Source organism: Aphis gossypii, chromosome 2, assembly GCF_020184175.1.
Source record: "Aphis gossypii isolate Hap1 chromosome 2, ASM2018417v2, whole genome shotgun sequence".
Lineage (NCBI taxonomy): Eukaryota > Metazoa > Arthropoda > Insecta > Hemiptera > Aphididae > Aphis > Aphis gossypii.
Window position 1 is genome coordinate 20,452,115 of NC_065531.1, and position 25,118 is coordinate 20,477,232.

Here is a 25,118-nt window from a genome sequence, read left to right on the forward strand (position 1 = left end):
GATGGCAAAGTGAATACCTTCGTGCATTATAGAGGTCAAAGGTAAACATTTTCCAACAGTTTTCATATTTATATATTTTTCATATGGTTGTAACTCAAAAACTAATCATTGTAAATACTTGAAATTTTCACCAAATCTTTATATTAGTGTCATCTATATACAGTAAAATTTTCAAAATATTTTGAATTTTTTTGAGCTATTTAAAAATAACTGATATTTTCGATTTTTCTGAAAGGTTGGTAAGTGTTAATAAAAAAATTTTGGTCGTTCAAAAAAAACTTAAAAATTTAATACAAGGTTCCTTATTAAAAATCAAAAATCGTTGGTCATGATTTTTTTTATAAGCGTTTATAGTTTACAATTTTATAATGTATGTCAAAATCGCGAACATTTGCAAGTAAATTTGTAGTTGTAAAAATCAAAAAATTGTTTGTGTTCGTTTCTAAGATTCAAATATTCAATACCGAGTTGTCCATAAGTTTTCCTTTAAATAGCTATAGAGAAAACTCGAAACATCATTATAGAAAAAATATTATGAACGTTTGAATTTAAAATTTTTTCGAAATCGAGCAACGATAACGATTTATTCTCAAACGATTTTAAATATTTGTTATTACTTATTATTCAAGAAGTATAAGTCGTAGATACTTGAAAATTTCATCAGTTATATAGATTGGCATTTTCTTTACATAATATAATTTTCAAAATATTTAACTTATTTTAATGCTATTTATAGGCATTTATAATTGTTATAAGTAATATTTAATTACACTAAATATTAAGAACACTTGTGTGTGGGATGCAGAATCCTTCACTTTTGTATTTTAGTAAATTTTCAAAGCCCCCCCCCCCATTGAAAAGTCCTGAGAACACCATTGCAAGTGGGTAACGCAGGTATCGAATAGACGGCAGACAAATTTGAATTCAATGATAGGTGTTATGATTTGTCAGCTTAGGATATATTTTCCACTGGGTGCGGTGAAAAAGGTAGTTTATTTTTTAATGACCCGAATACCCCAAAATTAAAATAATTAAATCATGTAACTTGTAAAAAAAACCTTAAATTATTTGGACTTTTAAATCTTGTATTAAATTTTCAACTCTTAGCTACTTATAACATTTTTTTTATACATTTTTAACTACAAAATAATTTGAAAATATTCATGAGTTTGACGAATTATGTAAATATTTGCACTTCAGAATCTAATGAAAAAAAATGTGCCTATGGGCTATGAATTCTTATAATCTTTTAATCATTATAAGATCGAATAACTTGTGAAGAAATTTGTATTCAATTTTCAAGTATTTTGATTAATGCAAAAAAATTGTTTTGTCATTTATAAAAAATAACAAAAATAAGCGAAATGTTTTGAAAATTAAATTATGACGTACCTAGGTGGCTAGGTATAGGAAATTCCAATCTAAATAATTGGTGAAATTTTTAAGTATCTACTATCATTGATTTTAGAAAATAACTCAATTCTATTCTATACTTCAATAGATTTTCAATATTTTTTAATTTAAAAATTATCAACTTATGAGAAGCATTGTATTAAACTTTCAAGTATTTTTACCCAGCAAATAATTAATAATATTTTTATTTGCACAAGATATATACCATTTCGTCAATTTGTGCCCAAGATCCTAAAGTAAAATAAGAATACGTACTAATAAATAATAGTATAATATAAATATTTGACAGAAGCTACCCATGCCCAGGGGTAACACTATCAGTTGATTTGTTTTTTTTCTATTTAAGTTATAAAAGAACTGCACTACCTTATTATTTTTAAACGTAAAAAAAATAAAAATGTCTATATAATTGAAATATTTTTAAATTTTATTATATAAAAATCGATAATATAAACAATTAGTGAAAATTTCAAGTATTTACAGTTTTATTCGTTTACAAATTTTGCAAAAAAACTTTGTGGTATGTAGTTACGTTTTAAACGTTCAATTTTGTCAACAAATGGATTTACGTAAAAATTGCAGTTTTTTTCTAATAATAAAAACAAGTATTTTCGAAGTTTAACATTTTTAAATTACAAACTAGATCGAATTTATGATTCAAAAACGCTTCCATTATTAGAAATCGAAACATTCGAAACACACCATCCTTACCTACATAAAAGAATTAATCAAAGTATAAAATTGTTTTACATTATGGGTTTTAATACTGTAAAAAATACTAAAATGTTAAAATTAAGTTATATGAGTTACTTTTTTTTTTTTGGTAACTTCTAACATAATGACTTTAATTGTTTTCAATGTTAAGTAGTCACTTATTACGAGCTAATTTATTTTAATGCCATGTTAAGTTAATTTTTTCATAAAACAGCAGATTTAAAATATATTGTCTAGTAAAATTAAATTGTATAGAAAATAATAATAATAATTGGAACTATCAAATATTATATTTATATTAAAATTAACTATAGAATATTTTTATTTTCTTTACTTAAAATTCTAAAAAGTAGAATTGAGTACTTGTATATTGTCATACATATAGAATAAAATATGCTAAAAAATAAAATTAGAGAGACAATTAAACACCATATTTTCTACCCAATACACCACGGCACAACAGTTTTAATAATAACAATGGTTCCAGTGTTGTAAAATATTTTTTAAGTATAAAATAGACAAAATGTAAGTTTAAGGTACATCATTTTCAATTAATATGTAGTACAAAATGTTAGTAACTTTTAGATTAATTTTGGTACACTGTACAAAACATGAACATACAACAATTGAACAATAATACTAGTATTTTGCATAGTTAATTTATCAAACTGTGAAAAGAACAATCTGAAACTGTTCTTGAAATGAGCTTGACTAACTATTGTTAATTTTTTATACATTAAGCAGACATTACTCTATTCAATTGAACACATTATTTGAGTTGATATCTTTGATCATTTTGTACACAAATTAAAATCATGAAGTTTATTAAGAAGTATTCAAAAGTACTTATTATCATTGCAATAATATTCAACAATTGAACTTCATATTCACAGAAATTATTATCAACAATACTTCCTCAAGTTTTTCAACAAAATAATATAATTTCCTAAAAGAGTCAAGTAAGGTAGGGTATTATTTTTTTAAATAAATCAATTTAAGAACAAATAATAGTTTTCCTTGTTTTAATCGCTGATGTTTTTAATTTTTTTAATTTTTTTGTTTGACACAACTAATGATTTTCTTTTAACAGGTGTTTTCCCAGTAGGTGTTTTTGGGCCGACATTTTCATCCAAGTGGTTATTTCTAACACTAAAATGTAGAAAAACAATACAATAATTATTGAGAACTTAATGTATATATATTTTATTTAAAAATTACTTTATTTTGGCAGTATTGATTTTTTGAACAGCCTGTCGCAGTTTATTCCAGTTTTTACGACCTACTTGATTGAATCTACTGGTAGAGCTCTCTAAAAGCTCCACAAGTCGAACCCAATCACAACAATGATGTGAGAATTTGTTACCACAAATTATACACAAAATGTTCAACAATTCATTTATGTACCTCTGGCGTCCAGACACATCTGGTTGACTGTCATCCAATGAAGTGAAGAACTAAAATTGAGATTTTTTTTAACAAAAATATAAAAATAATCACGGCATTAATGAATCATACTTTTATAATAAAGTCAGACAAATTCTTTTCTATCTCATCAAGTTGAGTATCATCCTTTAATTGTTCCAAGAGTCTTGTGTTTTGATAAAATGATACTAACATACATATAGCTTGTGATCGTCTGAACCATCTAATTGAATCATTAAAGGCGTATGGCAGAATACTCTCAACTAAATTAATATTTCGTTTCCATAATACTTTGGACAGCAACGACTCAAATAAAGATACGGGTAACAAACAGTCTCTATTTTAAGTAAACAACACACATCAATGAAGTTATGTTAAGCTAAAATTTTTAGTCAATTACCTTTTAGTAAAGAAATCTTTAAGTGAATCCTCCAAAATACTAATTACTTTAGTTGTTTTTTGTTTTTTTTTTTTTGGCAACCCAGAAATTATGTGGACATATGATTTTACAAGGAATGTGCAGCACTGTGTTATGTGTGTACTAATATCCAAAAATACAGGTGCAGCTAATAAAGATATACATCAGTTTTTAATTTCATATACAAATGAAATATGAATAAATCATAAAAAATTGTCTAGTAAACTTACTTCGTACACCTTTATCCATTAAAACTTTTAAGACCATTGAGATTAATTCATCGTCAACAGCATCTGTATTATTAATTTTTTTGATCTGACTGATTTTTTTTAAAGCTGATCGAACTCGAGTCTCCAAAGGTCACTGTTGAATATCCTTAATACAATATTCCAATAATGCAAACAATGTTGGAATAGTATCTAATATGAGACACAAAGATGGATTATTATCCAAATAGACATCCACCAAATCCATAACCCTATAAAAATTAGATATTTGAAATATTTAATTAAATCCTTTTTAACCATTGAAATAAATAGGTACCTCAATCTAAAATTAATTTTCTCTTTAATGTGTTTAGGATTTTTGTTAGAACTTTTCTTATAGTTCTTAAATGCTTCTGATAATAAATCATCCATCATTTTACCATCTTCCTCAGTCATATCATCAATATCAACAGATTCCTAAATAAATGATATATTTAACAAATTTTATCTGGTAATTTAAAGTATTTAAATAATAGTTACATCATCTGAATGCTGATTAGCCGACATCATTGCTTTGTGTAAAGCTAATTTTAACTGTTCAGTATTATCTTGATCGTCATCACTAGATTGTTCATCAGTTTCTGAACCATCAGTTTCTTCATCATCTTCGTTATCTAAATCATGACCATTAATTCCATTGCCATTAACTTTTGTTTCATTATCAGCATTTTCTTCATCATCATCATCTTCTTCTTCTTTATCACTTTCAGACTCTTCATCACTATCATCCATTGAATTTGATGCAGTATCATATTGAGGATTTAAAACCTATATAAATTGTACAATATACATATACAAATATATAAATAAAGATGAATAATTTACTTGTAAAATTTGATGAGAAGCTTGAGGTGTTAATTCTGAACATAAATGTGAAAATATACGTGAAATTAATTGTCTTAATAAATAAGACTCTCTAGCTAATAATGATAACATCAGCTCTACTACAACTTCGACCCAATTGAGTTCGTCTTTTTTTTCGTTTTCGATATCGTTAGTATGGTGTTCATAACAATTTTGTAACTCCTGAAAATATAAAAACAGTATGTTTTATTTCCTATATTGTCTATAAATAACCATACAAAAATATTGAAATTATTTAGCCTTACTTGTAATGTGTCAATAGCCACTGATGGTTCAACAAACAAATATATTCCCATTTGCAAAAACAAAGTGTGGAAAACAAAAAGAATTGACTGCTCTTTAGATTTTGTTTCACATTTCTTTAATTTTTTTTCTATGTCTTTGGTTGTTTTAACCATTTTTTTCCAACTAGTCATATCCTATAAAACGACAAAAAAAAATTATTGTAAAAAATTTTTACAATGTTTAAATATTAACCACTTTTGTATTCATACCTATAATATTTAATAGAGTAATAGAGTATATTTAATCTATAACATACATACAAAGATAATAATATTCTTAACTTTAAACTTGACAATCTGGCATATCAAATAAATTTTATTTTAAAATTAACAACATGAAATTGGTCTAGCTAAATGTAAATTTGCTGTTGCATGTGTGTCTCAAATGATTATAAAAGAAAAAATAATGTCTGATATTATTGTAAATTATTTATATTTATAAGTACATACATCATTTGAAGTTTTAGACCAAGTTGACGCCCATCTTTTAATAATTCATTAGTATGATGAACAAGTGTAGATAGGGTTATTCTAAGTGTTTCCATGTTTGGTTGTTTGTGGCTGAGTGCTTTCATAAAAGAGTCTCTTATGATGGCTACAAAAATGAGTTGAATTATTTAAGAATAATTTAATTATTACTATTAATAATTGATTATGTAACATAAATTGATTCATTCATTATACATAAAAAAGCTCACCTGCTAACTCATGACTTATATGATATTTATCAGTTGCATTTGTGAAAAATGCATGTTCCAACATAAATTTTAATTGCTCTATTTTCCAAGTAACATCAGTACAAATTTGAAGCCCTAATAGTCTAAAAAATAAAAAATATATATAAAAGTGATATACATAATAACACATTGATTTTTAAATGTGTACCTAGCAAGAAGTTGAGCTGCGTATCCACGATCTTGTATCTTCCAGAAATGTGTCTTTTCATTGTGTGTATTATCTAAGACTTAAAGTGATTATTTCTTATCAATATATTTATCTAGAACCAAAGAACAGAATATGTCTACAAAATCTTGGTCTTAAAAAGGTCTTCACTCTTCATCCAGTTTGCATCAGCAGTTGAAATAATGAAAGAAAAACATTAAAAACTATTTTAAATACTCCAATAAAAATATAAAACAAATACATAAAATTCATAATTTATACTATTTTGTATAACTTAAAAAAAATATATCAAATTATTTATTTATATATGTTTTGTGGTTACAGTGGTTAGTTATGGTTAATTATGTTTAATAACAATAGAATTGAAAATATCGATCCTTATAGTTTATATAGATATCAAAAATATTCCAATATCTAGACATATTAAATGTTATGTTTACGAATCCAAATTCGTTCCTGTTGCTTCGATATTTCTATTTTCAATCGTTCATCGTTTTATCATAGATCATAGTAAATTATTGTAAGCCTTAAGGCAATAAAAGTTATTACGTCTTTATTGTTTATAATTATTTAGTGACAAATTACGCCGACTTGTCTATTTGTATACTTAATCGTGGCCGTTAGTGTTCCTGTGTATACGTTTTAACTCATCTGAAAGTTACAAAATGGTATTAAATATTTATTTCTTACTTTTATTAAACGTGAAGTATTAATATCATTTTCATATTTTATGTTATTACAGTCGCACACCATACTGTTGATCCAACCTGGTAGCAAACCAGAAACAAGAACATATTCCGATTATGAGTCCGTTAATGATTGCATGGAAGGTAAAAAAATGCCCTTACTTTGGTGAATAAACATTTAATATTTTATTATTTTAGGGGTTTGTAAGATCTATGAAGAGCATTTGAAGAAATTAAATCCTAAGTCTGTATCTATTACATATGACATAACTCAGCTGTTTGAATTTGTTGACCATTTAGCAGATCTTTCATGTCTTGTGTATGTTAATTATATTATATTACATCATAAGTCAAGTACTTCCATTTTTATAAATTATAAATTATGTTTAGGTATCAAAAAAGTACCATGACATATGCCCCATACAACAAAGACTGGATTAAAGAAAAGATATATGTCCTACTCAGATGTCAAGCTAATCAGCGTCAATAAACCGTATGAACTTAATGGAATGTTTTATTAAAAGATTATGAGGCTGTTTTTTTCCCTGTTGACAATTTAGTAGGTTTAATTAAAAAAACACACCAATTATGATGTAATAATGTAGGTTGACCATAAGCAGTATACAAGTTATTCTTAGTGATTTGACAAATATTCATGATCCTCAGAACTTCCTTTACTTAATAAAAATAATATTTAAATATGTAATTTAATTTTTATTATTTGTGGCTATTTGTGTTGACTAACTTTGTTTTACTTCAATCTCATTATAATGACAGCTTTGGAATATACCAAGAAATTGTTGTATATACTGTGTACCTAAATTGCTCCAAGTTTTTTTAATATTAAACAAAAAAATATTATAAAATTATTGTTTTCCCATTTTAAAACCTTGTATTTAATTTATTATAAACAGTGGTTTGTACTTATAATTTGATGGCATATAATTGACATTAACTAAGTCATAATTATGGATAAGCAATAGCATATCTTATTGCTATTTCTAATACTATTATATGATGTACTATGTATAAGAGTATGGTTGGTTTAAGTGGATGCTTCATTCACATATGTTATCTCTGTCTTACGTACAACATAGTAACTAATAGATTTTGAAACAATTAGAACTTTTTTTGTAGTTCTGACATCACAAAAATAAAAACAATGTTGCACAGTCAAACATTTCTTTCTAATGTGAAATTTTGGTTGATTAACTTGGATTACAGCCCGAATATTTCTTGCCCGTGTTAAAGAGTTAAATGGTTTTTATTACGTTGTACGTTTGTAAGATGGAGACAATGCATGCGGGTAAAGTATCCTCTTAATAATAATTAAAGATACAATTTTAAATATTATAATCCTTTTAATTAGTGATGTTGATGTCAGTTACAAATAATATTGCATTAAAATAATATCTGAGTTGAAAGGTTGCTGTAAACACTGAATTTGTTACAAGAAGATACATGACAAATTTTATGTTTTTATATACTTATTTCAATAACTTGTATAGGTACCTATATTCTACAGTCCGCTAGTTGTCCGTTAGTTAAATTAGGTAATGCACATGCAATACTAATACATAGTGTTTAGAGCCACTGCCTTAATTTAATATTATAGATTTTTTTTTATGTTAATATTACTGTATCGTCTGTATTGTGTAACCTTATTATTATTTATATAATATTATGTATACTAATTCAAGTTAATTTACACTCACAAAGTTAATTCATAAACATTGCATACATTTTATGGGAAAATAGGTGGGCAATTCTTGAAATCCATTATTTTTATTTCTAATTTGCCTGTACGTGCCATTTGTCATTTGTCTATTTTTGTATATATTTTATTGGTTATAGACATTAAACACTGTTATATTTATTATTGTAAGTATAGTTACTTTTTATATGTAAATTATTTTTGCACATTTTCTTGTGCCTAATGCAAAGTTATTCTACATACAAACACACAAACCAATAAAAAAGAAACTAAGTTTTCCCAATATGAAACACTACTCTTAAAACTCAGAAAGAAATATAAAATAATATTAATAAAAATAAATGTATATAAAATAAAAATTTTACATTTTTTAATGAAATTGTAGATAATTATAAATGTTATTGATTTCTCAAATACTTAAGACAGAATTGTATGTAAACTGTATATATTTAAAATAGAAGACTATAATTTTATTAAAATTATGAAAAAATTTATCTGATTATTAAATATTGTTTTTTTATAAGGTAAAATGATTATTATTATTTTAATTTATAAATAAATTTATCGAGTGTTTCTTAAAAAATTTTATTTTATAGAGCAATTATTAGAGATAATAAAATAAACTATAAATAGTTTTGATATTCATTAAATATGTGACCTACCAAAACGATTATTTATATCATAGGTACAAATATGCATAGTCCTATGCTTGTTAATCTTTATAATTTTATTATACTATTATTATATTCACTAGATTTTACATATAGATATTTTGAATGCAATCCATTACCTGCAATAATCAAATAACCTAATTTTATGATTTTTAATTTGACTATTTTTAAATTAATTATCGGTCTGGTAGCAAAATTTTCCGTTTCCTCAATATTTTATATTATACCTACAAATTGGGGGGGGGATTGTAGTCTGGACATAGCTAAGATATTGCCTTCCCTGCCAAGAAGACCTGCACACGCTTATTCTGGTAGATCACATACTAAATAAATACAATAGTTTTCTTTTATTCATAATAATTATTCTATTATACAATTTATTGAATATTGTTGGTTTGTGAAAAACTGTTTTTATAAATAGTTTTGTGATTGTACAACTAACTATTATCATAACTGACAAGAGTAATTACTACTAATTGGACATATTTTTAATTACTAAAATACTTTAACACAAGATTTCAATTTTGAAATATTTTGTAACTCATAAGCTTGTTGAAAATAATTATAATTTAAAATCTTTTTTAAAAAAAAATCATAATTTCTTAAATTATGCTTTACTGTTCATAAAACCATATTATAATTAAAAAATCATTTTTAAAACACAATATTTAATTATAACTTTAATAACCAGTTAAAAATAAATAATGTTCATATTTATTAATATATGTATAATATTTTTAGAGCTGAACTTGTGATTAGATTAATATTCTTCTTGGCGTGTAATTAACTTGTAATAATACTTCTTTTTAGCTTTTAATTCTTCGTGATTACCTTGCTCAACAATTTTACCATTATGAACTACAGCAATAGAATCAGCTGATTGAATTGTAGAAAGATTATGAGCAATAATAATGCAAGTGCGATCTTTACGAGCTGCCTCTAATACTCCTTTCACAATCTTGAAACATTAAATTGTGATAAAAACTAATATACTCAGTGTTTACTTCACATGATATATCAACTTACTTTTTCACTCTCAGTATCCAATGCTGTTGTAACTTCATCTAATAAAAGTATTTTAGGATCTCTTATTAATGCACGTGCAATTGCTACTTGTTGTTTTTGTCCATCAGACAGTTGACTTTCATTATCTCCAACCAATGTATTATAACCCTAGAAACAGGAATTCAATTTAAAATTTCTTTCTAACTTTATTTAAAGTTTCTTTAAAATATTGACTATAGTTTACTTCAGGTAAAGTTGTTATAAAATCATGAATATTTGCTTTTTTTGCCACATCAATTATTTCATTCATGGGAACCTCTCTGTTGACTACACCATATGCTATGTTATCTTTTATAGAACTGTTAAACAATATTGGCACTTGAGTAACAATTCCAATATTTTTCCTTAAATGGCATAAATTCATTACTCGTATATTATGATTATCAACTTCCTAAATAAAATGTATACTTCAATACATGGTGCATTTACCATAACTATTTTAATATTGATAATAATTTAGAATAAATTAAATAAAGTATTTAAATTATTATATGCCTATTAAACAACATACAATCACTCCATTTGATGGATCATAGAACCGTTCAAGTAAAGATACTATAGTGCTTTTGCCACATCCAGATTCACCAACTATTGCTAATGTCTTCCCAGGTTCAACTATAAAGTTAATACCTTGCAATACTTGTACATTTGATTTGGAAGGATACTGGAATTTCACATCTTTAAACTGGACTTTGCCTCTGATTGTCTGTATAGTAAATTAAATACATTAAATGTAATATTGATAGATGATAATCATATTATGTAATTTGGTTTTACTGGTTTAGATCCTGAATTTGATAAAGGGTCGATTTCTGATTGTCTCCAAATTAGTTGAAAAATGAGCGATGCTGCATTCTTAGCTCTAGAAGAACCTTGCAGATAAGCTGATGTTTGACCAACAGAAGCAGCACAAAATGCCAATGCAAAGAACACCCTAAAAAATAAATTTAAGTAGAGAATGCAATAATATAAATTATACGTATCTGTTCCAGTATTACCTATAAATATCTGTGGCTGACATATCTCCAGTTTCTACAAGATATGCTCCATATCTAAATGAAACTGAATACATTCCATATATAACTGCCTGAGAGACAGCATACATAATTGCAAATGAAAATGTTTGTTTTTTAGCAGTTTTAAATGGATCTTTCAAATTATTTTCATACTGTTGAACAAACATTAGCTCCTGTGCTAAACCTTGAACTGTTTTTATATTTGAAATAGTTTCAAATGAAATCTAAAATTAATTTATGAACTTTGCATATAAGTCAGAAAAATATTAATTATATTATTCAGTTACTATATATTATATAATTTGCATATTAGTTTACTCATCTTACTATCTTAGTATGCAAAATATTTTATTTAACTATTAAGTTAGTAGTTAAATTAAAGTAGTAATAAATTGCTTATTTTTTTACCCGGTTAGCTTTATCCATGTATTCAAAATCTCGTTTTTGACTTTTTGGAACTATCATTAATTGTTTATAAGCAGCACCAGCAATTATTGGTACACCAATGACTAATACTATAGCAAATTTCCAGCCAAAAGTGAAAGCGATTATAATTGCAGCTAACAGTGTTACAAATGCTGATATTACTTGAGCCACTCTTAAACTACCAGCCTAAAATAACAAAAATCTTAGACATTTTTAAATTTTTATGTTTGAAACTATACTTGCAGATTTCACAAGTGGAACTTCTCTAGCTAATCTGTTGATAATAATACTGGGTGATGAACTTTTAAAATCAAACCAATATACAGGTTGACGTAACACATTTTCAAACGCATATATTCTCATGCGCATAATAAGCTTTTCACAAGCATAGGTAAATCCAAAGGTCTTTAAAAAATAATTTATTAAAAATTATATTGTACTATTGTAATTTTAACTATTTTTACCTGCATCCACCATGCTAATCCAGATAGTAAAGCCAATATAATAAACATTTTAGACCAGAAAGCTGCTTCTTGTAATAGCTCATCTCCTTTAAGTATGAATGTCTAAAAAAATAATAAATAATAATATATTTGGACTATTGATTAGTTACCTAATTTTATACTAACAGCAAACACTTGACCATAAAAAACAGAAAACACTGGTATTATGGCACCGGTTAAAACACAGCCTACAAACCCCATCACTAACCATGGCCATTCTGGACAATTAAATTTAAGTATATCCTTCATACTGACATTTTCAATTTCAGTCTGAAATATTTATGAAATATATGTACATGTAATATTTATTTAATAAATTCTAAAAATGTTTAAGTACAAAGTTGGGCATTAATGTATTGAAAAGTTAAAGTTATTAATAATTTTTACAAAATATAGATAATTTTGTATAAATTTCCATAGAAAATTTCAACTTCTCTAATCAATATAAAAATTTCAAACCTCTTAACAATAACATTAATAGATAACTCAATATAAATATAAAGAAATAATATTGCTATGATCCTTTAAAAAGTTACTTTCTTTATATTTAACTTGTTATTTACAGGTTACAACAAGATTAACTTAAGAGTTAAAAAAGTTAACAAACTTACCCAACCTTGTACAATGGTAACAAAAAGTATATACAGTAGAAATATATGTAAAAATTACCAAAGTATTTTGTTTGTTTATGTATTGATAACCTTTTTTATAAATCGTAGAAAATTCTGTATTTTGATTAAATTCTACGTCTGAAGTTTCCCATCTAACATAATATTTAGAATAAAAGATTGGTTAATAAAATCTTAAAACTTGTAACTGCCCAATGGACTCTTACTGAGAATAATCATCAGGTTGACTCATTGATCTTATTGAGGTATTTCCTCTGTAACTGTTTAGACGATTATCAATTGACCCTAACTCACTGTCTGTACTTCCCTACACATTAAAAACGGTTAGAATTTAATATTTTATCTTAAATTTTGATAAAAATTACTGACTTGTTCTAAATAAATGATTCGTTTTACTTTTCGTGAAGATATTTTTCTAGTAACATTTACTTTACGGCCATCATTATCTTCAGTGATAAAACTATCCGTGAATACATTTTCAGGTTCAATAAATCTTTCTAGAACTGATACCTTTTTTGTTGGTGTGATTTCACTATCAATTATACCTTGGTTCCTAAAATAAATAAATTTAAAATTGAAATACAGCAGTAAACAGTTTAAATTACTACTAATATCTTTATATTTATCACATACTCAATATTTTTATTGGCTTCAACATCAGTTACATTTTCTTTTAAATTAGTTTGTTTATTCTTAGGTTGACTTGTTGATGGTGTAGTGAATTCTATATTCATATTTTTATTATCGGATGTGGACTCATCTATTATATCTTCATCAGATTCTAAAGAGTCCTCTCCATTATTTTTATTATTTTCCTGTTTCACTTGGGCATTAAATAAATTTGAATATAGGCCATTCTTTGACATCAAAAAGTTGTGAGTTCCAGATTCTACTATATGTCCATCCTACAAAATAAAGTTTAAAATGGTATTCTATCAAAAAATTATAGAAATATGTAGGTATGTAATTTAGAGTTATACTTTTAAAACAAAAATAATATCAATATTTCTTAATGTTGACAGTCTATGAGTAAGAATAATAGTGCTTCTATCTTGTTGAGCTTTATCCAAGGCGTCTTGTACAATGCCTTCACTTTGTATGTCTAGTCCTGAAGTAGTTTCGTCCAATAATAATATTTTTGGATCTTTGACTAAAGCTCTTGCAATGACAATTCTCTGTTTTTGATCATCGGAAAGTTGAAAACCTTTGTCTCCAACTAATGTATCATAACCCTGTATAAGTTTTATTTATATTATGTCAAAATTGTTTAGAAAGTAAATTAGTAGATTAATATAATCACTATTTAACCTTAGGTAATTTTATGATAAAACTATGGGCATTTGCTGTCATTGCAGCAGCTATAATATCCTGTTGAGTACAATTTGATTGACCATATCTGATGTTTTCAGAAATGGAAACACTAAATAATATTGGTGCTTGGGATACAACTCCAATGTTTTGACGAAGCCAATGTAAGTTTAAATATTTTAAATCAAAATTATCTAAAAATACCTAAAGAAAATAATTTATCATTATTACTTTATTACTATATTTAAAGAAATACAATTTTACTTACTTGACCTTCTGTAGGATCATAGAAACGCAATAACAAACTTCCAATTGTGCTTTTACCACTTCCACTAGAACCTACCAATGCTACAGTTTGCCCAGGCTCAATTGTTAATGATAAGTTATTCAAAACCTTTATTTTAACAATTAAAAAATTAATTTTTATTACTTTAAAAATGATATCTGTGATAATATAGCTTACTGATGTAGAACTTTTTGTTGGATATGTAAAGTTAACATTTTTAAATTCAATTTTTCCTTGAATTTTATTAATTTTTTTTCCTTGTGATGAATAAGGATCAATTTTAGGTTTATTATCAATTATATTAAATATATTTGATGCTGCTTTAATAGCTATGCTTACTGAATTTATAAATGGTAAAGCATTTCCAACAGAAAAAGCTCCAGCCATTACACTAAAGAATACCTGGTGTACATTAATTATAATATTAAAATTTAAAATATGCAATAATTGATTCATTTTTAAATAAGGTACCGTGAAAATGCTCCCAGGCGATGAAATTTCATTAACAATCAAATTAGATCCATACCAGAATGCTATTCCATATGCTGAATACATGATAACAAATACAGAACCCAACAACAATGAGAATACATGGTATTTTTTCATAACTAATTTTCGACCTTCTTCTACAGCTACTTTATATCTATAACATTGGTTTGGTTTGTATTTATATTTTTAAAAGAATATTTCTTTAACATTATATTTCATCTACCTTTTAGATTCTCTAAGTTCTCCTCCGAATGCTGCTACTGTCCGAATATTTAATAAGACCTCTTCAGCTATATTTCCAGCTAAGCCATATTTGATTTGCTCTCTAGAAGCTGTACTTGCTGAAATCTATAAAAAAATAAAATAAAATTCCATAACGCTTTTTTGGATTAAACACTTAACTATAGCTAGAGCTCCAGAAACTGCAACTAAAAATGGTATAGCACAAAGTATGATCAAAGTTAATCTCCAATTGACACAGAGTCCAATTAGTATACCAGTGAAAAGAGTACTTATGTATTGAGTAACCATACTGAATTTACTGCTAATACCTTCACGAACTCTTTCCAAATCACTAAAAAAATAAAAATGCATTTTTATAAAACTAAATTATGAATAAATTAGCTATTAATTATAATTTAATACTCTGATAATTTTGTTATTAAGTCCCCATCATCACTTAAGTCATACCAACTACTTTCTTGTCTAAGGATTTGACTATAAAATACTTTACGCAATCGATGAATTTGTCTTTCACAAGCAATCTCCCAACAAAAAGTCTAAAAAAGATTATTATAATAGTTCATGATTTAATGATGAATAATGGATAATATTAATTAAAAATGTATAATTATTTTCAGTACTTATTTAGTATTTATGAATAAATAGGTAGGTACCTAATCAATTACACTATAGGTAGGTACTTATAATTGTTGAAATTTGTCTTACTTGTATGAATGCAGCAATTAATACTACGCATCCAATATATAAGTAATATAATGAATACTTAGTCATATAGTTATGAAATTCTTCAGGACTCAATACATCATAACTGTATTGAGTTGGGCTATCTGTTGTTTGTCTAAATTTAAAAAGTTTGTTGAAATAATATAAATAATAAAATTGAGAAATAAATAATAAGTTATTATACCTTATTCACTCACCCCAAATTCATATCTGTAATAGTTTTTACAGTGCTCAGTCTTTCCATTTCAGACATAAAGAATGCACCAAGTGTAGAACTTTCAACATTTAAGGGTGATTGAGTATCAACATCACTCGAAGGAAGAATATTTGTATAATTATATGTTGAATTAAATGGGTTAGTGTGTATGAGATCCAAAGCATTTCCAACCATTGTCAAATGGTTCTGAAAGTTATTTTCTGTAGAAGTAACCTGTAGGTACATATCGATAATATAAGTAAAACATATAGATTACCCATATCAAGTAAAATGTATCTATACAGTAGGTATATATAGAACCTATAGAATAGAAAATGGTCTTAGCCAATTTCTTTCAAACATGAGATATGGCGATACCGTACTTCTCCAATGTTTTCTACCATCAAAAAAAAAAAATAAATAACAAATCTTAACCATTTTCCTCCATTATAAAAATAAGAGATCATCACACTATTACCACTATTAATTTAAATAAGTACTTATGATTTATTGACCAAAAGTATTGATTAATATAATTATTGTTTTGCATAGGTAAACATCAAATATCAAATATCTAGGTATATAAATTAAAAATAAAAATCATTGAGATAAAATATAGAAAATTATTTTTTTTATTTATATATTAATAGTATAAGAGGTTTTATATAATCATGTGTGTATATATATAATATAAGATTAAAAAAACAACTAATTTATGTAAAAATTTTATTTATACAACTAATAAAAAAAAATCCATTGTATGATTTTGATATTTGGAAAAAATAGACATGATTCTAATTAATGTGTGAGAAAAATAGAAAGTATCTAACTTGTTATTTTTAGGGGACGGATGGGGATGAATAGTAGTAAAAAACGATATCTTTTTTTTAACTATATAATTGTCTAGTCTAAAAAAAATATATTTTAAACGTTTATGGCCATATTATGGGATTGGATAGAATCTCTTAGGTAACCATATTGTAGTATTCTTAATCAAATATAAAACTGTTTTTTAATAATATAAAATATTAATAATGATTATAAAAATTACGTTATACCTGCATAATATGCTACCGTCATCTTACGAACATATAACAGCAAATTTGTGTTTAGTGAAATCAATTTTGCAATGCGAGTCAATATTACTTACTACAGTGAAACTTCCATACAACGAACTTCCATTTTACGAAATTTTCTATTAAACGAATTATTTTTGAGAACCATAGCCTTCATTGTTAATAATTCTATTTAACGAATGACTCTATAATACGATTTTTTTTTTTCCCCATGAGACTTCGTTGAATAGAAGTTTCACTGTATAATATCCTCATTAAATACCTAGGTACCTACTTAAATTATGTACCTATTCGAATAACTACCTAATTATTACTTTTTATGTTAATTAAATAATTAAACAACTTTACTGTGGTTTTTTATTTATATAACTTTTAGTGTAAACTGTAGAGTGTAATATTCTCATTTCTCAATTATTTTAAACAAAATATGGGTACAAAAAAAAAAAAAATTAACTGTTAAAGCATACTTATACAATACCTAAATAATACTATTTCTCAATTTATATTATATTTATACAAAAAAATACATCCGCTATTTCAGAATTTCAGATGCTTTACTAATTGTATGTGTATCAAGCATCAACAAATTAATTTTATACATTACATACCGATGATGCTTGCTTGATAAATACATTGGTCATTTGACCAAATACCAATGCCAGGACAGGAAAGCTTGATCCATGAATGACCGAGCATACAACACCAATGGACATAAGTACCACTTCTGCTTTGCTAGCATATCGGAACTAAAAATTAACTTGAATTAGTTAGGTTATGAATAAATATTTAAATTTAATAATTAATAAACGAAAAATATTTAAATTTATAAAAGTTCAAAATTAAGATGGATTTATTAGTACACCGTATTTGTGGGTGCGAATAGAAACAGGTTTGCACCTTTCAGGTGTTATATCTCTGGATCTAAAATATGTATAATACTGTGAATTACATCAAAATTTGGGCCTCACCGTGTACAACATGATAGAAATTTCAATGATTAGCCTACTATAAAATTTGATTTTATAAATTTTTTTAAGTACCTACGATGTTTTTATTTACCCGCAGCTGTGGGTGAAAAAAAACAGCTGCTTAATTTTCATAGAATTTGTTATTCAACAATAATATGCGGTTGAATAGAAACAAAATTTTGATTTTTAAAATTAAGAACCGTTCAAATTCCATAATTACAGCTTTTATTATATAAAAAAACATTTTGCATTGCCGCAGGAATCTGGTTTGTATACATTTAACATGTTTCTATACACCCGAAAAACAAAATGTTTAGATTAAAAAATATATAAAAAAAAGCAATTTATTAAACAGGATTGATAATTACGTTACTTAATTTTCAAAATCCATCTCGAAAATTGAAAAAAAAAATTTGGAGTTATTACATTTTGTTTACGAGAACCATAATGACAAAGTTGATACACATTTTTTGGAGGTAAAATAAATTTTGCTCTTATCAATTTTTTCATCAGCGATTAATATGGATGTAAAAAATTTTCAATTGAATTTTATTCTTCATAACATAACTAATTTAATACATCAACAAATAACAATAAAAGTTATACTTAAATTGTAGTTAAAAACTACAAGTATAAAACTTATTTCGAAATTTTGTTTCTACTCACCCGCAATTACGGTATATATTATTTATTCATGCATATATTAGGTAGGTTACCTATATAAACAGTTATTTAAAAGTTTATATTTGAACTTTGAAGAATAATTTATGATATTTGTAACATATTATGTTACTATTATAGATTCTTAATTTTTGAGTAAAAACACATCATCATATAACTTTACTGTGTGAAGGTTCATAGTATAAATTATAAATAGATAATATCTATTTTGAAATTATCATTGCATATTTGCATATATATTGCTGAATAATAAATTTATAATATAAATAAAAGTTTTGAATTCCAACGATATTTGAATTATAACAAATATAAATAATATTATTTTTCATAATTAAAATATGTTACTTTGTACAAATTTAGATTTCAAATATTTATAATAAAAAATTGTGATTGTATATTTTTTTCCCCATTATGAAAATATAAACTTCTTAAGAAGAACATTGAATTAAAATTGTCAAACTTGAGCTATAAAAATCGAAAATGTTATAAATTTTTTTCATTTTTTACAAAATACTTTTATAGTTCGTAAATGTTTATGATTTTAACGAATTTTGTGAAAAAAAATTTACTTGATTGGCATATTATTATAAAAAAAAACCGGTCAAGTGCGAGTTGGACTAGCGCACCGAGGGTTCCGTACAAACCTGTAGGTATATAAGCAAAAGTTCAACCAACACGACAATCGAGTCATAGTTATGGTATTTTTATTGCAAAATGAAATTTATAACATTAAAATATGAAAAGCTGGAGGATCATAAATTAATGACAAAGGTATCTTTATCGTTCCAGTAATCCTTCATATTATATTAAAATCTATCATTTATTTTATAATATAACAAGGGCAAGCTTTTTTATCAAAGTTATTTATTTATATTTGAAAATATTATCAAATTTACTGAATTATTATTAATGTTTTTATACTTTAACCCGGCAACGACGGGTAATTCAGCGTGTTATATTTTATTGTAACAAGCTAATTGAAAAATGTTGTCTCCTCTCAATACATAGAGGTAAGTTGCGGCCATTGCGGTAACTACAATTATATTTATCAACGCGTTCATGAGATAAGAAGTAGTAACTTTGAAATTTTCAAAATTGTCAAAAATATTTTTCAAAAATATTTTATTTTTATATGATGAAACTAACAATTTATGGTTTTCGTAATTTTTCCTATATCTGTACTATAAGACATGACTTCGTACGAAATTTCAAGATTCTAAGTTCACGGGAAGTACCCTGTAGGTTTTGATTCCCGTGCGAGTTTCGAAAATTTGTGGCCTAAATGGCTGTATATTTTGATTGCGTTGGCTTAGATGGTTGATTTCTACAGCTTCTAGGGACAGTAGACCTGAGTATCATATAGAAATTTCAGTTTGATACCTCCACGCGTTCCTGAGAAAAACGGTCTTGACAGACGGACGGAAAGAAGGACCTAAGATTTAGTGTTAGTTGCGCCACTGGGCCTCCCTTTAAGTATGTTTTTTTTTTTAAATAAGGTTTTAGATAAATATAAAATAGATAATGTTCTTACTTATTTTTAAGGTTAGAAATAATCAATTCAATCCAGTATAAAAAATATCGGATTTAAATTGATTATTCTAAATGTAAAAAGTAAAATGTATGATGTTGTAGGACGTAGGAATGTTTGTAAAATTGAGACAATACAAGTGTCTACTATATAGGTATAACATCTTCATAGCTCTTCACTGATTTACCGATAACATTTTAATTTTTAACCCAAAAATTGAACAATTAAATTAGTTATTAATAACTAAGCTAACTGGCAACTGGAAAGTAAGTTAATATTACTTAATAATTGTTAGTATTATTATTAACAACAATATAAGATGATCTATTATTATTGCTGTTATTATTATTATTATTTTTTAATTAATAGATACCTATATCCTAGGTCTATAATTTGATTTTTCTTAAAAATATAAATGTAAGTTAAGATATAATTTATAAATGTATTAAATTATATTAATACATATTAAATTATATTAATTATATTAATACACTATCTAACATCCAAAATTCGATTATTTGGTTAGGTACAGTATATTAATATAATATGTACCTATATATTCATTATTCATGCCTCATGATCTCGTGGATATCATTGATAGCATAGGCGCCTGCAGAAATTTTTTAGGAAGGGGCAATTTTAGGATTTGTTATAATGTAATAAACAGTAATTTATCTGTAAACATACAATTTAAAACATATTTTTGAAAAGCCAGGGGGGGGGCAAATGCCCCAGCTTGCCCCCTACCTTCCGGGCGCCTATGGTTGATAGGTCTATTAGGTCTATATGCGTACCTATGTAACAAAATTAACTTGATGCTTGTATTTATGATGTCGAGGTTAGGAAGGTCAAGTCGCATTCATAATATTGTGGCGACAGGCAATGTTTGTGTGGTTAGGTAATATTATATAAATTGTAATAAAAACAGATTCCACTGAAACCAGTTTTTTAAATTCTATAATAATACTCGTGCATGATACTAGTAGGTAAATGTTCACAATGGTCAGTAAGTGTCTAACGCCATAGCCCATACCTGCCTACTGCCTTGAGAGGCTGAGAGTTGAGACCCAATTCGGGAGACTAAAAATCTGACAGTCTATACATAGATGATAATTACTGCAATAATTTTTTTTAAACTTTTATTTAGATTGATTAGTACTTACCAGGCTACTGATGGTAGGTTTTTTCTTTTCATTTTTTTCCACAGTTCTAAAACAATACATTAAAAAAAATACATAAATAATACACGTTATATCATATATTTAAAAAATTATTAGTTGAGATTAGTTATAAATATTATGATAGATTTGTGATACAAATAATTATGATCTACAAATTAAACTATATATTTCTAAAATTGCATTGAGGAAAATAAAATTCATAGTAGGTACTTACATAAATACATACATACTATAAATACAATAAATACATACAATTTATGTACAATACATAAAAGTTAAGTCACACTAAGAACAATGTTTTTAAATTTTATAGAAAAAATTGACATTTACAATTCATACAAATTTAAAATTAAAATGTCTATAAAGACAAATTATGCATATATTTTATATTTTTGGTTTCAGTATAAATTACTTATGAGTTCAACAACCTTGTGTTAAACTGTCAAGCCTTAGCTATAAAAATTCAGCATTTTATACATTTTCAACTGTATAATTTTGTCAAAATTTAAAAATTTAAACACACGCGTTACGCATCATAGTAAAATCAATATGGTATGTATTCATCGCTCCGCTCAGAATCAAAAATATCAAATTAAATTATTATTCCTCAATACTTAGTTTAGGTATTTATTTTAAGAAAAATTTACCCACAAATATAAAAAACAATATGAATGCCACTAATATCAGCTAAGTGCAAACGAAATTTAATCAAGCTATGACAGCTGTGTTATTTATTCAGTACGACGTTACAGATTTTAAAATATAAAATATGTGTGTATAATTTATCAGAATCTTCAAATGTTTAAGGTATAACGATTAACACATACGATTCTCAAATCTCAACTATCTTAAGAGTCTAGAAAAAGAAAACGAATGCCTAAACCCTGCAGCGCACAGTCCTGTCCATTCTTTTATTTTTTTTTATTTTTTTAAGTTTAAATACATATATATATATATATTTATATTTTATAATATTATTATTTTCACATATTCACATTTAAAGGTTTATTCGATAAAAAATTGTATAATACCTATAAATTAGCTATTGTAAAATATGCTTATTCTACTGATAGCAAATATAGGTACCAAAATATAAAATATTTGTATACAGTATACACATACATAAATATATCACTTATTATTATGATTTATACACAAAAATCTTAGATAATATTTTTAACCTTATACTTTAAAGGTTATCATTTATTAGCTTTATTCTAAAGATTAAATTATAAATTATACACATTGAAATTATTACTGATATATGCTACGGTTAAGCAGTTGAATTATTTATCTGAATTAAACATTATTTAAGATTTTTAAAACGAAATTTTTATTATTATAAATACATAAAATAACAGTATAATACGCGTTACGAATTATGAATTATGATACTTAGATTTTATAATGGTACTACACGTAGGGGAGTAGAAATATAGAATCAATCAATCAACATAATATTTTGGCTTAATTGAGGTCTTAATTATTTAAGTAATAGTCTAATAACTTATTCGTCAATAATATGGTCGTCATAATTATTCAGAAAATTTCTGAGTAAAAGATTAAATTATAATTAAATGTTATTTCATTTATTGGTTGTACAAAATATTGTCTTGTTTAATTTTTTCATAATTCGATTAGTTGATTAGGTACTATATAATATGTATACTTGCACATAATATTTATACTAACTAAGTATATGATTATTTTTAAAATAAAATTAAAAAATACAATAAACATTTACACATATACATGATACTGAATAAATTAATGAACAAGAGAAAAGAAAAACAAAACAATAAGTGAAATGTATTGGTGGTGAAATTAATATAGGGCACTAGGGCAGGGTTCTTATTGGCAATCCATATCGTGCATTTGAGAAGAAAATTTTAAAGATACGAGAAAATAATGCATAGGTATAATATAGCCACATTACGCCATATTACGGCATAGTTAAGAAGACCTCGCATTCATAAATATTTTCTCCATCATACAAACATACTATGACATAACAAATTAATGTTTAACATTTCCAATTTTGTTTGGTAACTGTTAGTGATACATTATAAATAGGTACCTTACTACCAATTTTAAAGTTAAGAATATTATCTATGTTTTATGTTTTTATTTAAACTTTTAAGTAAGTTATTATATACATTTATAAGATAATTCAATTTATTTTTATTTAAAACTTCCTATACCATGCTTAAAAATCGGATACATTAGTAGGTAAGGTGTATAGTTTTAATAAAACAGGTAATAAAAATTATCACCTATATTAATAATATTGATTAAAAATAAAATAAATAGTAAGTACTTAATAGGATTGTCTTCTCAAAAATATAGTGTTACTTTACTGCTACACAAATATCTACATAAGATCGAACTACCCATAAGTAATCGATCTAAAAATAAAAGGTAGATACCAGGTAATTCATAATTAGAATTTAGATACTTAGAAAAATATGTTATATTTTTAACATAATCGTTATTCATACAAATACTCATGGGTGTCTAGTTGTAGTTCTTATTATAGATAATAAAATATTATAATTAAGTAGGTAGTCTAACTTACCCGTATTTTGTATTGCCGTCTAGTTTAGTGGCTGAAACTTTTAATAATCCAACAGTTTCTTCATTTTTTTTACCGAACATGACAACTGAACAAAATTAAGATTTAACCAAAAAAATATATATACACCCTTTTTTACACATTTAACACTTAAAGTATATTACTTGTAATAAAAATTAAATTATATAAGTATGTAGGCCAATAGTCTAATAAATGTTAAGTTTAACTAAAATAATTTACCATGGCTTAATACAAATAACAAGAATTTATTGAACGTTCAACTGTGAACAGTGAAGATGCAAACGACAAAACGTACGTCTGTATCATTTTCAGGTGATAAACTGAGTTGATAATTGATGTTTGAATTTCGATTAGTCCGAGGTTTCAGCACATGTGTTATATGTAGGTGTAACTATGATATTGTGAACGTACGTTCAGCTTATAGCGTGATTGGTTACATTTACTTCCACAGTTCCACTACCTATGACCTACTGAATACTTGTTTTTTTACTTAAAACTACAGTATTCTATTTAGTATATATATATATTATATATATATATATATATATATATATATATAATATTATTAATTTATTCAACAATTCACTCAAAATTTCTTTAAATGTATATATATATGTCTATTGTCTGTAGTCTATATTCTATATATTATAACAATCCCATATTCGGATATTCCCATGTTACATACTGATATAATTTACTAACTAGATAATATATAGATTATAGGTATACCTATTGTTTGTTTAAAATGTCAGATTGTTAATAACGCTAATTAAATTTTGAATAACTATTGATAATTATAAATTATGATAAATTAGTGGTTATAAATTCATTACCTAGTAACTTTTCCTTTCA

General features: G+C 25.5%; 3 protein-coding genes across 5 annotated transcripts; 1 reads left to right on the forward strand and 2 right to left on the reverse strand.

Annotated features, from left to right (window-relative positions):
• Positions 1–3,132: 3,132 nt before the first annotated feature.
• Positions 3,133–6,441, reverse strand: LOC114121975 (myb-binding protein 1A-like protein). The gene is given in 14 exon segments (XM_050199044.1): positions 3,133–3,276; positions 3,346–3,581; positions 3,643–3,886; positions 3,950–4,115; positions 4,198–4,445; positions 4,511–4,650; positions 4,714–5,001; positions 5,059–5,259; positions 5,343–5,516; positions 5,832–5,851; positions 5,854–5,976; positions 6,080–6,201; positions 6,267–6,345; positions 6,435–6,441. Coding segments are annotated over 14 exon segments (2,175 nt in total). The 3' UTR covers positions 3,133–3,149.
• A 247-nt stretch (positions 6,442–6,688) lies between these two features.
• Positions 6,689–7,775, forward strand: LOC114130958 (enhancer of rudimentary homolog). Its single transcript, XM_027996064.2, has 4 exons — positions 6,689–6,952; positions 7,027–7,114; positions 7,169–7,289; positions 7,361–7,775. Exons 1-4 carry the CDS (start codon positions 6,950–6,952, stop codon positions 7,458–7,460), a joined length of 312 nt encoding a protein of 103 aa, XP_027851865.1. The 5' UTR covers positions 6,689–6,949; the 3' UTR covers positions 7,461–7,775.
• A 2,178-nt stretch (positions 7,776–9,953) lies between these two features.
• On the reverse strand, positions 9,954–24,634 carry LOC114130957 (ATP-dependent translocase ABCB1-like). 3 transcript variants are annotated; one of them, XM_027996062.2, is made up of 28 exons: positions 24,486–24,634; positions 24,249–24,333; positions 21,656–21,701; positions 17,924–18,061; positions 16,241–16,473; positions 16,026–16,158; positions 15,723–15,856; positions 15,480–15,651; positions 15,301–15,425; positions 15,060–15,231; positions 14,766–14,990; positions 14,571–14,696; positions 14,303–14,506; positions 13,975–14,226; positions 13,628–13,899; positions 13,364–13,547; positions 13,201–13,301; positions 13,035–13,128; positions 12,492–12,635; positions 12,327–12,428; positions 12,106–12,267; positions 11,845–12,048; positions 11,419–11,660; positions 11,198–11,354; positions 10,932–11,126; positions 10,605–10,811; positions 10,382–10,528; positions 9,954–10,313 (listed from the first exon to the last, which is right to left on the reverse strand). In XM_027996062.2, exons 2-28 carry the CDS (start codon positions 24,326–24,328, stop codon positions 10,116–10,118), a joined length of 4,449 nt encoding a protein of 1,482 aa, XP_027851863.2. In that variant the 5' UTR covers positions 24,329–24,333; positions 24,486–24,634; the 3' UTR covers positions 9,954–10,115. The 3 variants fall into 3 exon arrangements, with proteins under 3 accessions (XP_027851863.2, XP_050055504.1, XP_027851864.2); XM_050199547.1 differs by having other exon boundaries at positions 24,410–24,621; XM_027996063.2 differs by lacking the exons at positions 17,924–18,061; positions 21,656–21,701; positions 24,249–24,333; positions 24,486–24,634 and having other exon boundaries at positions 16,228–16,372.
• Between the last annotated feature and the right edge of the window lie 484 nt (positions 24,635–25,118).